We start from the raw sequence: 15,039 nt of genomic DNA, 5'->3' as shown, positions 1-15,039 counted from the left end.
AAGAGAAGAGTTTCATCAAGGCAGGAGGCCCAAATTAGGACAGTGGAACTTGTCATCCCAATGCACTTGTCACAATGTCACCTATCTCTATAGTGGCATATGAAAGCTCATGAAAAGAGTCCAAAATGATCGATCAAATACTTTAAGCAAGTCCAAGTCGTGAATTTAGACCTTGTTTAGTATAAAATAGAACACAGTTTAATCTCCAAACAATGTGCCTTACACCAGATGAGTGACTAAAAGTCATTAATCAATCACCGAATGAATCTTGTAGGTATCATGAATCTTGGAGCTTCCATTGCCACATTGTGAGATAATATTAATCTATGTTCATGCCGTAAACCATGCTTTCTTTGATTAAGCTACATGATCTGAACCATGCTTTAAATATGTATACTTTTAATTGATACCTTTTACACTATGAGTAGACATCCTTCGTTTTACAAGTACAACAAGATGCGAATATCATCCCTTTGATACCATTCGTACTATAAGTATGTGTCCTTTATTTACCCTCTGTTAATATTTCTGTATCAGATCTACATACATATTTTCCGGTAAATAGTAGTTGAATTTAATGGGCCTCTAATTTAAGGAGCAATTTAGTTATAACTCGTGTTAAAAGAATGCTGCTTTTCCCCAAGCTGAAATTCAAATAAAAAACACCTTTGTAACGCTTTTACATTTTCAATATTAGCATACATTGGGTTAAACTATCTACATTTACGTTAGACTAATTCATATATTATGTTGATCACCATGCTCTTATTCTCATATTAACTTCATCCGGCCTTTTCTATTTTTCTTAGTCTCGATTACATTATTGTTAGAGAGCGTATTAGTCTTACTGAACAGTCAATAATCGACACCCACAGCCATTAAGAGTTGACCACGTTACCTCCAAATGTTGCCACGACACCAACGGCCTCCGTTTAACAAACACCCCCACGCGACGACGTCGTAAAGAGCATATTCCATCCTCCCGCGTCGGAAGCGCGTCCAACAAAGGGACCATTGGTGGGGCTGTAAATCAATAAACTACTTAGGGGCACAATTGTCATGTTTTCTGACAAACCGATCTGTATCCGGCTAAAATCCGGGAACACTGGGCACATATCCGATCATTGTTTGAGACAATATCATTATCAACCAAAGGATACGCCAGGAAACGCTCCGAAAGATATCGAATCCGAGTTCAAAACGAACGAATACGCTCCAGTACATTGTCAAAAAGACAATATTACCCTTAGTGCAGACAGTCAAACCCCAAAACGGCACCGGTTGGCAGTGTACGTATAGCTCACCTACCCCAAGGATCACCTACACTCACTCTCTCTCCTCCACTATATAAACACCCTCATCACTCCCCCAAATTTGTTAACAGAGATTAAACCAACACCTCATCGCTCTCTAATCTTCTTCATTTTCTTCTCTCTTTTCTGCTTAGTCTTAATTGTATGGCCGCCAATTCCAGCAGCCGAGTGATCGCCAGCTTGGGGAAGCGAGTTGTCGTCAGCCGGATCCGAGTCCGCCTCGCCGAGTCGACTCACCTCTCTCCTCTCGCTCTCAGGTCTAGATTTTCACCTTCACACAACCTTTTTACTGTAATTGATGCATGCGCTCTCGTTTTTTTTGTATGAAAACTTTTCTAGTCAATCACTGTGTTGTTGATTATGTGATCGCTGAAATTTATGATCTGATTGTTGACTACGTGATGAGTCCAGTATTGACATTTGTCCTATTCTAAATTCATTTCTGGTGGCTAGTTTTTCTTTGGATAAACTTTGCTGTATGTTTTAACTATTATTTCTTTTCCTCAGGCTTGGAATTTTTAGGAGAGTTTATGTAAAGAAAAAGATTAATCCGAGTTTGATCTGATTGTGCGTGTTTAGATTCTCTGTTTTCTTTTTGCAGCTAAATGAATTGGTGTTCATTTCAGAGCTTTATTAGATTTTATGCACCTTCTATTTTTAGCTGGCTTTGTTTTCATCGAATATATACCGTCCCTTTTAACTTTCTGAGGAAGGAGGAGACTGTAAAAAAGATGCTAAAATTGATGTTTATCTATACGCATTTTTCGTACTGAATGCTTCTTTTGCTGTACTTGTTTGTGGGACGAGGTTTAGAAAAGGACGGACACACTACAATTGGTATTGGTTGATTGCCCACCGCTGATATTTCAATTGAAAAATCAAAATAAGTGAAAAGGATAGATCTTGATTAGAAGGAACGACAAGATTTAGTTGGTTAGGTATCCCTTTTGGAGTTTAAGATCATAACAGTGACTGAACTTGCATGTCTAAATTTCATATTGTGTAATTTTCACACCATCTTCTCGCTTAGTGTAATTTGTGAAATTCAGTATTGGCTATTATGTATTAATATCTGCCCTAGAATAAATTGTTGTGATCTCTTTATAAAACTGTCTTAATCAAATAGTTAAGAACAATTTGTTTCTCAATATCTGGGAAGAGCGTATGCATTCAGGCCAATACATATGTATATTTGTTTTTGCTGGTCATTTTCTTATTAACTTGCATGTTGATCATGTGAGCAGAATCCCCTTGTGTGTGGTTTTTTTTTTTCTTTCTTTTTTTTAATAAAAGAAATCCCCTTGTGTTGGATACCTAGAATATGTATCTGTGCTTGGGCCTTTGGGGTTGACACCTAACCAGCTTAAGGCATATGATTGTTTGTAGCACCTAATTCTCTCACTCTGGCTTAGGAAGTAGGGAATCTCCATTTTGATAAATCTGATGCCCAACTTGGGAGGTAGGCAAGTAATGAGTACAAAGATGGTGGGACAGAATTATCCTTTCAAAAGCTTAAAATGGATGACTTGACCCTTAGGAAGGATAAGACCATCTACTCATCTTTACTCTTTTTGTTATTATTTTTTTCTTCATCAAATATTGGAAGGTAAAACTTACCTTATCCACAGGGTTGATGGGAAGGTATGCTATCTGCATGTGTTTCAAGCTAATTGCATACCATTTGAATGCTTTACATGTGTCCCATGTTATCTTATTTTTCTTTTGGTTTTAGTTGGCAATAAACAACTCATATAGATATGTTAGCTGCTCTCATTGATATCTCATTTTGTTCTGGTCTTGTATTTTCTTAGGGTAGTTAAGTAATTGAGTAATGAGGTGTAGGATGTGATACCAACTAGTCCAGGAGCATAGCAGACGTACATGAATGAATGTTATTCAGTTTATCTAACTTAGTGTCGGTCTATCTAACTAGCAAACATTGATACCTAGTGTTTATCTGACATGCTATACATGTATCCAGAGTACAGGAGGTAGTATTTCAGTTAATTTGACCTAGTGTCAGTACTATTACATGTTAAGATTGCTGCTTCTGTTAATGATCCTAACTGTGCATGCATTATGTATCTCCAGGAGAGCTGCTCACAGCTCAGTGTACGACAAGAACCCTGATGAACAAATTCGCCCTAGCTTTTCCCCAGACAATGTGATCCCAAGTCAACCCGAGAAGTACTGGGGTCCAAACCCTCGAAGTGGGGTATTTGGGCCTGAGGCAGCGCATAATTCCACCCAAGCTGGAGAGGCTGGAGCTGTGAATGGTAACGAGACATCAGTGCTGGAGGAGAAGGCCTGGTACCGCCCTACCAACATCGAGGACGTGGAGAAGCCTCACCTGACTTGAGCCATTTGAGCCACATTCAACCTTTCTGCTATATTATACAATATAAGGGTTGAATATTTAAATAAGTAAATAACATATAGGCGTGGCTGCTGCTCCCTATATATGTAGTTTCTAGTACTAGTTTGTAGTAGTGTAACGTTTGCCCACCCCGCCATACAAGATTTGGTTTTATGTTCATATTATTAAGCGAGTAGTAGGGCTGGAGTTGACTGCATCTTATATGCTTGTACCCGTCTACACATGGGCTGTCTTCTTCCCATGGTATGGTTCTATATAATACTTGGATATGCTTGAGATCTTATTCTCCTCTCTCCCCTCGCTCCATGTTAGTAAAAGTCTAAAAGATCACTAAGATGCGAATTAAATGATGCCTATGCCCCATCGAGTCATCAACATGAAACTAACTAATGGAAACTCTGTAGCTCATTAAAAGAATTGAAAGAACACAGACCAAAAAAAAAAAATTTGAAAGAACAACATTACACAGGGCAAAGAATGGGTGCGATAATAATTCTCAAGTCAGGCAAGCAAATAAGGTTGCCCAAGATTGTATCTCGATTTTTTTCTTAAAATTTATGAACAAGTTCTCCATTGCATTTACAATATGAATACTGAATAGAATTGCACTACCCGATTCTGGCATTCTGCTGCAAAAGATCTGATTGTGTTTATTTCAGCAGAAGGTATATGTGGTTTCTGCCTATGCAAGCCTTGGCTTCACAAGCTGGCCATGTGTGCATCTCAATTCACTTGACATTGTTACTACTAAGAGATTTGAGATCTTACACCCGTGCATCAGATACAGAAAGGTGATTCAACAGCCATGTCAGACAACCTGAGAACAGCAGTTTCTAATTACAATCAGGTTCATTAAGATATAAGGCCATACCATTAAAGTTCAAAACATCATAGGCATAGAAGAAAGAAAGCTCACCTTAGCAAACAATAATATCGAGTGGACTATGCAACAATGGTATCCCATATACCAGTACGGCAGTACATGAGCAAATTGATCACCAACTCTATTAAAGCCGTTTGAACCCTCTCAATTCCTCTGTTGAAGGACCAATGAAGCGACTTCTAACATCTGTCTAGCCTTCCTATCAGGTGTGCATCCAGCACGTTCCATGTCCATGTATATCTCAGGAACCCTATCATACTTCCTTGCTCGAATAAACGCCTTCATAAGGGTAGTATAAGTAACTACATCAGGGCTTAAACCCTAAATAAACAACAAAATCTTCACCATCAGAAACTTGGCTAACAAGTACCATGAAAAATGAACAGGGTTATAAAAAATTTCAAGAAATCTTATAGACTTACACTTTCTTTTATATGGTAATATATGGACATAGCCTCTAAATGTCTACCAGCAATACCAAATGCATTAATCAAGACATTCAGCATTATCACATTTGGTTCGATTCCCTCCACTTCCATAAGCTGAAAGACTTTGACTGTCTGATCACATAATCCCTGCATTAAAGAAGAACAACACCAATATTAATATGCATACTGATATATCCAGAACTACAATGAATTTATGGAGGAATCTTTGTGCTTGAAGTGAAATTATACGCAACGAATCATAGAGTGCACAACGAGAACCTGCTGGGCATAGGCATTTGCTAAGACACAAAACATACTGGCAGAGAGAACAAGACCTTCCGCCTTTAGTGCAGAAATACACTCTTCTGCATCCTGAAATTTTCCATATTGCCCATAAATGTCAACCAGAGCAGCATAAATAGTCCCACTTATTTTATGCCCTCGGCTTCTCATTTTCTCAAACGTCCTCTGTATCATATCCCACTTCCCTTGCTCCCCCAATCTACTGATAATAGTAACAAACACTTTCGGATCAGGATATAATCCTTGTTCTTGCATCTCAGTAAACAACTCGAGGGCCATCTTTATCAACCCAGACTTACAGTGCAACCGTATCAACGAATTAAAGGTCGAAATATCAGGCTCTACACCTTCTTGTTTCATTTTCCCAAAGACTTCCAGTGCCTCATCCAGCTCACCATATTTCCCAAATGTATCAATAATGCTGTTGTAAATCTGTTTGTCTAATGTCACCCCCAATTCTCTTATCTCTTCGACAATGTCCATTGCTTTCTTCCACATCCCATTGTCCCTATAAAGACCAATGACCTTACTATATACAAATGAGCTCAGTCGAAACCTTTTTCGCTTCATCTCATTAATCGTGGACCAAGTATCCTCCAACCTCCCAGCACTGACATAGTAATCAAGTAAAATCTCATATGTGTCTTGATTTCTCTCAACACCCAAATCCCCCATCATCCCCAAAACTCTAATTGCAAGTCCTAACAAACCTTTCTTCAAAAACCCTCTAAGCAAAACATTGTAAAGCTTAATTCTTGGCCTAAACCCCGAGAAAATCATTTCCTGAAACAACACATCAGCCTCCAAAGTCCTACCAATACTTCCTAAAGCATCAATCAAATGAGTGTAGGAATTCGAATTGGGTCTTAATCCAAGAGCTTCCATTCGAGCAAGAAGAGTCATGGCCTTATCAACATGCCCAACTCTACAAAAATTCTGTAATAAACGGTTATATAACTCGAAAGAAATCTCCTCTCCTATTATTGGGCTATTTGGGTGGTCAGTAACTGAATAAGTCTGGTCGTTGAAAGCTGGAAAGTTGAATTCTTTGACACCATGGCTGGGATTTGAGTGAGTTAGAGATGCATGCAGCTTGTGTTTTTCAGAGTATTTCAGACAGGTCGGACAGAGCAAAGAGAAAGAAGTGAAAAAGCTACCTGAAGCTGAGGAGAGTGAAGGTGAATTGGGACACAAAATTGACTGCATCAGCATCACTCTCTGTGTTGTGTTTTGTTCTGGCGGTTGGGAGTTTCAGAGTGATGCTTCGTTCGTCTTTCAGATGTAACAATGTGGATTGGTGACACTCGAGGTCGACCCGATCAGATTTTCATGGGCTAGTGAGCTCGCATTTCATCAATCCCGCTTTTACCTGATGGAAAGCCCAGTCAAATGTACTTCTTTTTTAAGGATATCTCTATTATTATGAAGTCAGCACCTCAAATTACAAATTTTCAAAAATACATTTTAACATCTCATATTGGCATACAAACAAATAAGGATTTTATAGTCAAAACATAAATATTTTCAGAAAATCACATCTTCATAATAATAACCATTCATTTTTCCACACTCATATGGGTGTGGGCAGTTTCTAATTGTTATTAACGCACCCAGTTTCTTTGTGAACACACCATATTAACTTTTTATTTTTTTTATTCAAACTACAGTACCACAAAAATTACTTCTCATTAGCTCATAAGGAGCTTTTATTCATACCTCAAAAACGGTATTTAGATCTTTATGGTAATTAGACCTCCAATGTATTTTGATAACAACTAAAATGTTATTTAGACCTTCATAATTTTACTAAAATACCCATAGTCCAATAAAACTATTTTTTTTACTTTTAAAATTCATTCAATTGATTCAAACATATCATAAGTATATTGAATTTATCAAGCTTGAATAGAATTGCAGTATAGTAAAATTTATCTACAATTCATAACAACCAACGTCCATTCAAACGGGTAGATCACAATACCAATCTGGAAAAATAAAAAGCCAAATTTAAAAAATAAAAAATAAAAGTCTATAAAGTGATAACAATATTTTTGTTACGATGTATATGTGAATTATTCAAAACGATAATATTATAGTTTAGTTGGATCCTCATTCGTTTAAAATTATTATTATAAAAAACAATTGATAAATCAAATGTATTGTATCGAAACCTTTGGTTTTTTGTTTATTCTTATATTTATCTGTATTAGTAATTTCACATTTATTGATAAAGTCAAGTAGTCAACACTAACTTGAAAAAAATGGAAGGTCTAAATAACTTTTTTAGAGGTATGAATAGAATCTCTCTAACTCATATTATTGATGGGGGTGTATAATAATGAAAAATGTGTGTGAAACTGTGAATGATACCGCGCAGTAACTATAGGCAAATTTGATGAATTTGTATAGTCGAAAATTGGAATTTATTGTTTGCACGTCCTTTAAAGAATATATCTTATCAATGGCCTGAGGAACCTGAATACGCTTCCACGCTTCCTGTTGTGATGTCTCTTCTATGATGAAAACTCTGAACGATTTAACTTTTTTTTTCACCGAAATCCTTATAAACGCTTGTAGATAGAGGGTGTCTTAAAATGCACGGGGAGTCCGTGTGGTGTATGAATAGTGTATTAGAAGTATGTATAATATGCAGCGCTGCACCGTATAATTCCCCCCCCCCTTTGTGCACAAATTATGCTTGTAACCGTCAAGTTGACTAATCTAGCTTGGACTAAAATTTCTTATGCATGAGAAAAGAGAGTAACAAGTGGAGTAATAAGCACATCAGATTATCCGATTTGATCTATATCCTCTATCCAAACTCTAAACATGAATTGCTGATATAAAAGTATACTGTAGTGTGCTACCTTATATTGAATAATTGAGAAAAAAAATACAGTCCGTACGTTTATTAAATCAAACCACGGTCAATAAACCAATGCAAGAAATTGATCGAGATACATAATCCAAAATGAATAGCACCCTATTAGCTAAACAATAATTAAGCAGATGTCCTCACACACGTACACACACAACCTCCTTTATTTCAAATGAATTCAAATCTCATGCATGCGCCGATGCACCAGTGACATATATCACGACCTTATTATGCCCTTCTGGCCCGGATCCTGATCAATTTGAAGACTGGCAATGAGCTTTATAATCGTGGACGTATTTGTGAACCAGCTATCACACAGCTGCTTCAATTTGTTGATCTTCTCCTCGCCGGCGTCGCCATAATGAACAGACACATCACGAAGAAGCCTACCCAATTCCAAATCCTTACAAGCCCTGATCATCAACTTGGCCGTACCCGCCTGGTCACTCACTCTCTTTCCGGTCTTGCATAACACAGCAAACGCCTCGCAGTTGTTCTGAAACAAGTCGTAGTCCCCGAACCCAGCTTTCTTGTCAAATAAGTCATTGGCGCGGCTGATGGTGACTTCTGGCGGGTCAGCACGGCCGGTGGTGCAGGTGCCTGCCCGGCTGCCGATGTAGCGTTCGGGACGAACACCGTAACCGTAGCGACGGAGAGAACTGCCTTTGAGAAAGCAGTCAACGCAAGACTTCACAACTCCTCGGAGGTGTTTTTTGTCAACCCCACATTGTTTGCATGGCTTGGCTCCCGATGCTTCTGCTTCTTGTGTCATATTGAAGTGAATTACTGTATCTCCCTCAACGAAGATACCTACGTGCATACATGGATTAATTAGTACGTACAGTACGCTGCAAAATCGAAACACTAAAAACAATATTAAAGAATTAAGGAATCGTTCATGAGCTAATTTAGTACTAACCATGGTGGGAGTAGGTGTAACATTTTCTGTAAGCATAGATGTGATCTCCATGTTTGAGGCTCTCTCTATCGATCTTGTTTGTAATATGCAGCATTTCTCGCTATCAAACTACTTTCTTGCTTCTTTTGCTCTGCTATATCAAACTACGTATGCTTTAACAATAGCTATATGCATACAACTTCATGAATTTATAGATCGAAGTTGTCCCCCACTTGAACTGAGAGACAGGTTCAAGGGATTTTCCAGCTAGCGCTCCATTATAGAATTTTCCAGCCTCCATTATAGAATTTTCCAGGTTGGAGATCGAGTTGCTTGACTTGGAAATTGTCTTGGTCACTGCCAACAGTGCGTGCCTGTGTTTTTTTCCGGGAACATTTGGTGGTAGTGGTGTTTAAAGAATAGCACGTAACAAAAACCAGTTGACCTTGAGCTAGTCTTTGCGCGGCACCTGATAGTCACTTATGTGTCTCTCGATCGGTCTGCAAGTTGATCCGTCATCCATATTAAAATGTTTTGTCGTGTTAATCATATGTGTCATGTTATATGACATTTTCATGTCAGTAATTAAAATAGTCATAAAATGTCATTTTAATTTTTTTTTGTCGAATGTCATTTTTAAAGGAGAAGACAATTATATCCATGTTAATCCAACGACTCTATATTATTATAAAAAAATGTTTTTTCTTTATCATTTATTTTTATTTTTTCAAAATACTTTTAAAATGTAATTAATTTTTTTTGACATGTGTCATGCCACATATAATTATGATGCGAATCATGCGTCATATTATGACTCCCGAACAATGCTCATAAGCTAATAGAGTAATAGTTGTTTCATGCCGGCCACTCTACTATGCTAATTATATGCATGCATATAAACGGCAGTTGTTTAATGAAAAATTAAAACATTAATCTCGACAAGTTGTGATCCATAGTACGTATTGTACGTACAATTGATATATTGCGCAGGACATACACTATTCTTGTGCAAGATAACGGATAAGTTCGTCAGGTTCCTCTTGAGTTTTTAACAAATTCAGTGTGGACATCCCTCACATCCGGCATGTGCTTTGGGGCATAAACTCAATATAGCGCTGGAGATCGATCGAGGTAGAAGCTGCGAATTGGAGCAAAGTAGGTGCAAAAGAACAAGCATGAACTAATCTATCTCTTTAGTGTTAAACTCTATGTTGGGACATACAAATTTGGGAGAGAGATTGCTCAACAAAAATCTAACTCGTTTGATCTTTGAGAAGTCGTAAACGGCTAAACGCAAGAAGGATAAAACAAAATAAATTGGATTGGCACTTTGTACCGTTGTCACCCATAATTGTCGATATCAGATCCCTCTTCATGTCTCCAAGTTTGTGAATTTATAAATGTCTCTTCCTTGGTACTTATTTCACGTTGTGGTTTAGGGACAAGTTTGTGAATTTATACTTACGCGTAATTTTTTGGCCAGATTGAATTTTTCATTTTTGACATGCATCAATAATGTAGCACTTAGATCTCCTGCCTTTTTCAAGTTTGTGTTGATTTGTCAACTGATGTGAAATTGTCAATACATACAAATATAAGAATAAACAAATATCTCAACTATATATTTGATTTCTTAATTTTGTTCTTACAGTAATAATTTCAAACGTACTCTTCCTTCATCTAGCTAAATTATGATATTATCATTTTCAATAATTCACATGCATCATAACAAAAATATTGTTCTCACTTTGTAAACGTTTATTTTTTTAGTTTTTATCTTTTTATTCTTCTAATTTATTGTGATCCACCCGTTTGAATGTCTTTTGTGTTATTATGAATTGTAGATAATTTTTATTTTACTGTGACTCTATTCAAGTTTGAGAGGTCCGATACAGTTATAATATGTTTGAATCAACTGAATTATAATGGGTTTGAATTAATTGAACTGATTTTTAAAGTAAAACAAAGTTTTATTGATTTTATTGGACTATATATGGGCATTTTGAGAAATTGGGGAGGTCTAAGTAGCATTTGAGTTGTTTGTTGAAGTAAATTGGAGGTCTATTGACCAAGGAAAGCTAAATACCATTTTGAATGTATGAATATAAGCTTCCAATTGAATTTTTCATTTTGGACAAAAACTAGCGTAAATTTCCTGACCAAATTGAATTTTTTATTTTGGATATATATTAACGCGTAATTTTTTGGCCAAATTGAATTTGTCATTTTGGACAAAAACGAACGCGTAACTTTTTGACCAAATTGAATTTTTCATTTTGGTTATATACTAACGTGATAGTTTCTGCACAACTTGAACATGAGTTTTTATATGACTGGTGACTTGAACTATTTATAAAGTCCTACTATAATTAGTAGATCCCTATTTATAAGAAAATAAATGAATTATCACACCCAGTGAGTGTGTGTCGTCTCTACTTCTATAAAGCGAGCAGCCAGAGTTTCACCAAATTTTGAACTTCCAAAGTAGCCCCTCTATAATTTTATCCTCACACATAAACAAAAGTGCAATTATGTAAAAATATAAATATTTCACCAAAACTATCATTCGTAGGAAACAAAATTACATAAAATGATTGTCTTTCAAATAAAATTTTGTAAACCTATGGAATCAGAACACGTGCATCGCACGAGTACGGGGCCAATTACGAGTAGTTACTAAATTGTAAGAACAGTACATGACATTTGGTCCACTAATAATCAAGGTTTCTTTACTTTCAAAACTATCATATAAGTACATAAACTACATAATTCGATCTACTTTTGATACATATTATTATTCACTCGGTTAGTTGATGGTTACTGATATACTTTCAGGGGTAAGTTGATCTTCTTAGTAGTGATGAAGAAGGAAAATCTATTCTTACTCGTTTTACATTGTTTCTCTCTCACTTCTTTGTCTGCGTAATGGAAAGCTTCCTCAAAATTATGTTGTAAGTGTAATCAATGAAATTATTGGTCTTGGGGTTATTAACAATTTTACTATGAATATTTGGGTTATAAATAATTTATTCTCCCCCGTCTCCCTCATCTTGCTCTAAACCACAGTTCTCGTCAAAGCTTGGTCTTTTCATTGCATTTTGCTTCTTTTCTCATCGTCGTCCTCCTCGTCCTCCTCCTCTTACACAACCCCAATTATTAGTTAAATCAACATATTATGAAGGAGGACGAGAAACCCATAAAATTCAAAGAAGGAGGAGAGGGGGGGGATTATTTATAACCTTAAGACCCATATACACAGAGCAAAATTATTAATAATCCCAAGACCAATAATCTCATTAATTATACTTACATCATAATTTTGAGGAAGCTTTCCATTACGCAGACAAAAAAGTGATAGAGAAACAATGTAAAATGAGATAATAGATTTCTCTTCTTCATTACTACTAAGAAGATCAACTTACTTCTGAAAGTATATCGGTAACTATATCAATTAACCGAGTGAATAACAATATGTATCAAAAGTAGATCGAATTATGTAATTTATGTACTTATATGATAATTTTAAAAGTAAAATAACCTTGATTATTAATGACGCAAATGTAATGCATCGTTTTTAAAATTTAGCCATGGAGTAATTATGAAACCTATTAACAGTGGGCTGATGCATATGAAATTTTCCAGGGCCCAAACCGCCCAGTCCAACGAGAAATACAACCTCCTTATAAAAGCATGAAACCCTACGTGAAACCATACTCTGCTGCAGCCGCGAGAGCAAAAGCTTTATTCGTCACCACCATCTTCTCCGTAGCTCATTCAGGTATCACTCTCTCTCTCTCCTCTGCTTGGTTCTGTACAAACTCAACGACTATTCTCATTGTCTCAATTCAGTTTTAGCATTTCGTTAATCCAAAACTCAAATGAATCCCGTAGCTGAACCCTAGGCCCTTAATCACGTTCATATTTCTTGTGTTTCTGTGTGTTCGTAATCGGAGATTTCTGTTATTTAAACTGGATTTAGCTCAGATCTGTAAGAGTTTAGTCTAATAGGGCGTGTTTGTTCTTCGTTGTTGTTAGCTTTTGTACTTAGTATTTGATAATTGCTTGATGAACTTTGTGAATTACATATCAAGATTGTTATATATTTGGGTGCGTGTGTTCGCCGATGACGATTCAATCCGGTTTCTTGAGGTGTAGTGGAGCCGAGACCCTGCAAAGGGAGAACCCCTCAGTGAAGCTGCATTTCACATGACTTCAATGGATTTAACTGAGGCTTTTGACTTATTAGAATTACTCTGTTACTTTAAAATCGTGTAATTTGCAAATCGATTGTAACTGACTAACTGAGAATGTGTGCAGAAGTTCAAGCTGTTATTTTGTTGTGTTGTTGCGGATTGAATTGAACTGCTTATTCTAAAAGTGAATTATATACTCATTTGTTTACGATACAGGTAAGTCATGGTGAAGCATAATAATGTTATCCCTGGGGAGCACTTCAGGAAGAACTGGCAGGAGCGTGTCAGGACATGGTTTAACCAACCAGCAAGGAAGACCAGGAGGAGAAATGGTGAGTGGCTGGCCTCATTATATTGTGCTTCATTCATGTATGCATATAATATTTGGCTGAATTTGATTTGTGATTATTGTGATATTACCAGCTCGCCAGGCAAAGGCTGTGAAAATCTTTCCAAGGCCTACTGCTGGACCTCTTCGTCCAGTTGTTCGTGGACAAACATTGAAGTATAACATGAAAGTCAGGGCTGGTCGGGGCTTCACTCTGGAAGAGTTGAAGGTTAGACTCTATATTTTGTTAAGAATTTTTCGGAGAATGGTATATGTTTTGATTATCTTTGATGGAATGCTGCATTATTTCCTCTTTGGTTTGCTTGCTTATCTTGTGCTTGCAACTTCTAATATTATCAAAGCATTTTCACCAAACTACATAAAATGGTTCTTGTGTTTTGTGATGTGTTGTGCACTTCCATTTCTGGAGATTGTTTTGTTGCATAACTTGTCTTTAGGAGTATTGATAATAAGCCGCCTGAAAATTATGTTCTTCCTATGCCTTTCAATTCCCACTTTGGAAAAACGATGAGTCTGATCTCTCTTTAATTGTGAAAGATTTTGGTTCAATAATTTTTCCCAAAACATTTCCAGTTTGATTGTTGGAACAACTGCATAAACTCTGTTCTTAGGAACTCAACATTATATGGTTTCTGATGGTTGGCAAATGATTCATATTTCAGGCTGCTGGAATTCCAAGGAAACTTGCACCAACCATCGGTATCTCAGTTGACCATCGCAGGAAGAACCGTTCTCTTGAGGGGTTTCAAACCAATGTTCTCCGCTTGAAGACATACAAGCAGAAGTTGGTTGTCTTCCCAAGGCGTGCTGGCAAATTTAAGGTAAACTTAAATTTATTTTGAATGGATTATGAGTAGTGATTGTTTGGAAGTCATCTTAATTGTATTTCCACGCTTTGTTTCAGGCTGGTGATTCTGCAGCTGAGGAGCTAGCAAATGCAACCCAGCTCCAAGGTCCTCTCTTGGCAATTCAACAAGAGAAGCCAGTCACCGAACTCGTTAAGGTCACTGCAGATATGAAGAAAGTCAATGCATATGACAAGCTTCGTATTGAGCGGGTCAATGTCCGTCATGTTGGTGCCAGGGCAAAGAGGGCAGCTGAGGCTGAGAAGGAAGAAAAGAAGTAAAATGCTTGTTCTCCATGAGTCAAATGTTTTACAAGGATTTGTTGAGTCTTGCCAGATTTTGCTAATCAGCTTTGAAGTATTTTCCTGGACATCTTCTGGATCAAGAATATTAGATTTTGTAATTTCACTCGAGTATGCGGAGTTAAGAATTTAATGCCTTTTTGTTAGTCTTTCATATTGATGAGAACTGCACTCCTCATCTGTTGCTCTGCAATATCAGCCTGAGAGGCTTTAATGTTCCTTAAATTAACCTACCATCACGGTTCCCTCTTCCGTTCAACATAAAATTGT

General features: G+C 36.9%; 4 protein-coding genes across 5 annotated transcripts; 2 read left to right on the top strand and 2 right to left on the bottom strand.

Annotated features, from left to right (window-relative positions):
* Positions 1-1,395: 1,395 nt before the first annotated feature.
* LOC126801919 (late embryogenesis abundant protein At5g17165-like) lies at positions 1,396-3,973 on the top strand. Its single transcript, XM_050529411.1, has 2 exons — positions 1,396-1,570; positions 3,405-3,973. The coding sequence occupies exons 1-2, from the start codon at positions 1,458-1,460 to the stop codon at positions 3,670-3,672; spliced, it is 381 nt and encodes a 126-aa protein (XP_050385368.1). The 5' UTR covers positions 1,396-1,457; the 3' UTR covers positions 3,673-3,973.
* A 210-nt stretch (positions 3,974-4,183) lies between these two features.
* On the bottom strand, positions 4,184-6,555 carry LOC126802652 (pentatricopeptide repeat-containing protein CRP1, chloroplastic-like). Of its 2 annotated transcripts, none has more exons than XM_050530305.1 (4): positions 5,281-6,555; positions 4,996-5,148; positions 4,607-4,894; positions 4,184-4,523 (listed from the first exon to the last, which is right to left on the bottom strand). In XM_050530305.1, exons 1-3 carry the CDS (start codon positions 6,514-6,516, stop codon positions 4,718-4,720), a joined length of 1,566 nt encoding a protein of 521 aa, XP_050386262.1. In that variant the 5' UTR covers positions 6,517-6,555; the 3' UTR covers positions 4,184-4,523; positions 4,607-4,717. The 2 variants fall into 2 exon arrangements, with proteins under 2 accessions (XP_050386262.1, XP_050386261.1); XM_050530304.1 differs by having other exon boundaries at positions 4,184-4,507.
* A 1,587-nt stretch (positions 6,556-8,142) lies between these two features.
* Positions 8,143-9,290, bottom strand: LOC126802858 (protein LEAD-SENSITIVE 1-like). Its single transcript, XM_050530568.1, has 2 exons — positions 9,102-9,290; positions 8,143-8,992 (listed from the first exon to the last, which is right to left on the bottom strand). Exons 1-2 carry the CDS (start codon positions 9,193-9,195, stop codon positions 8,400-8,402), a joined length of 687 nt encoding a protein of 228 aa, XP_050386525.1. The 5' UTR covers positions 9,196-9,290; the 3' UTR covers positions 8,143-8,399.
* Positions 9,291-12,773: 3,483 nt separating this feature from the next.
* Positions 12,774-14,880, top strand: LOC126801523 (60S ribosomal protein L13-2-like). The gene is made up of 5 exons (XM_050528901.1): positions 12,774-12,858; positions 13,490-13,605; positions 13,697-13,830; positions 14,285-14,443; positions 14,527-14,880. The coding sequence occupies exons 2-5, from the start codon at positions 13,497-13,499 to the stop codon at positions 14,746-14,748; spliced, it is 624 nt and encodes a 207-aa protein (XP_050384858.1). The 5' UTR covers positions 12,774-12,858; positions 13,490-13,496; the 3' UTR covers positions 14,749-14,880.
* Positions 14,881-15,039: the final 159 nt, after the last annotated feature.

Source organism: Argentina anserina, chromosome 7 (assembly GCF_933775445.1).
Source record: "Argentina anserina chromosome 7, drPotAnse1.1, whole genome shotgun sequence".
In the NCBI taxonomy this organism is placed as follows: domain Eukaryota; kingdom Viridiplantae; phylum Streptophyta; class Magnoliopsida; order Rosales; family Rosaceae; genus Argentina; species Argentina anserina.
The sequence above is the reverse complement of the archived record's forward strand: the minus strand, read 5'-3'. Positions and strand labels throughout refer to the sequence as shown.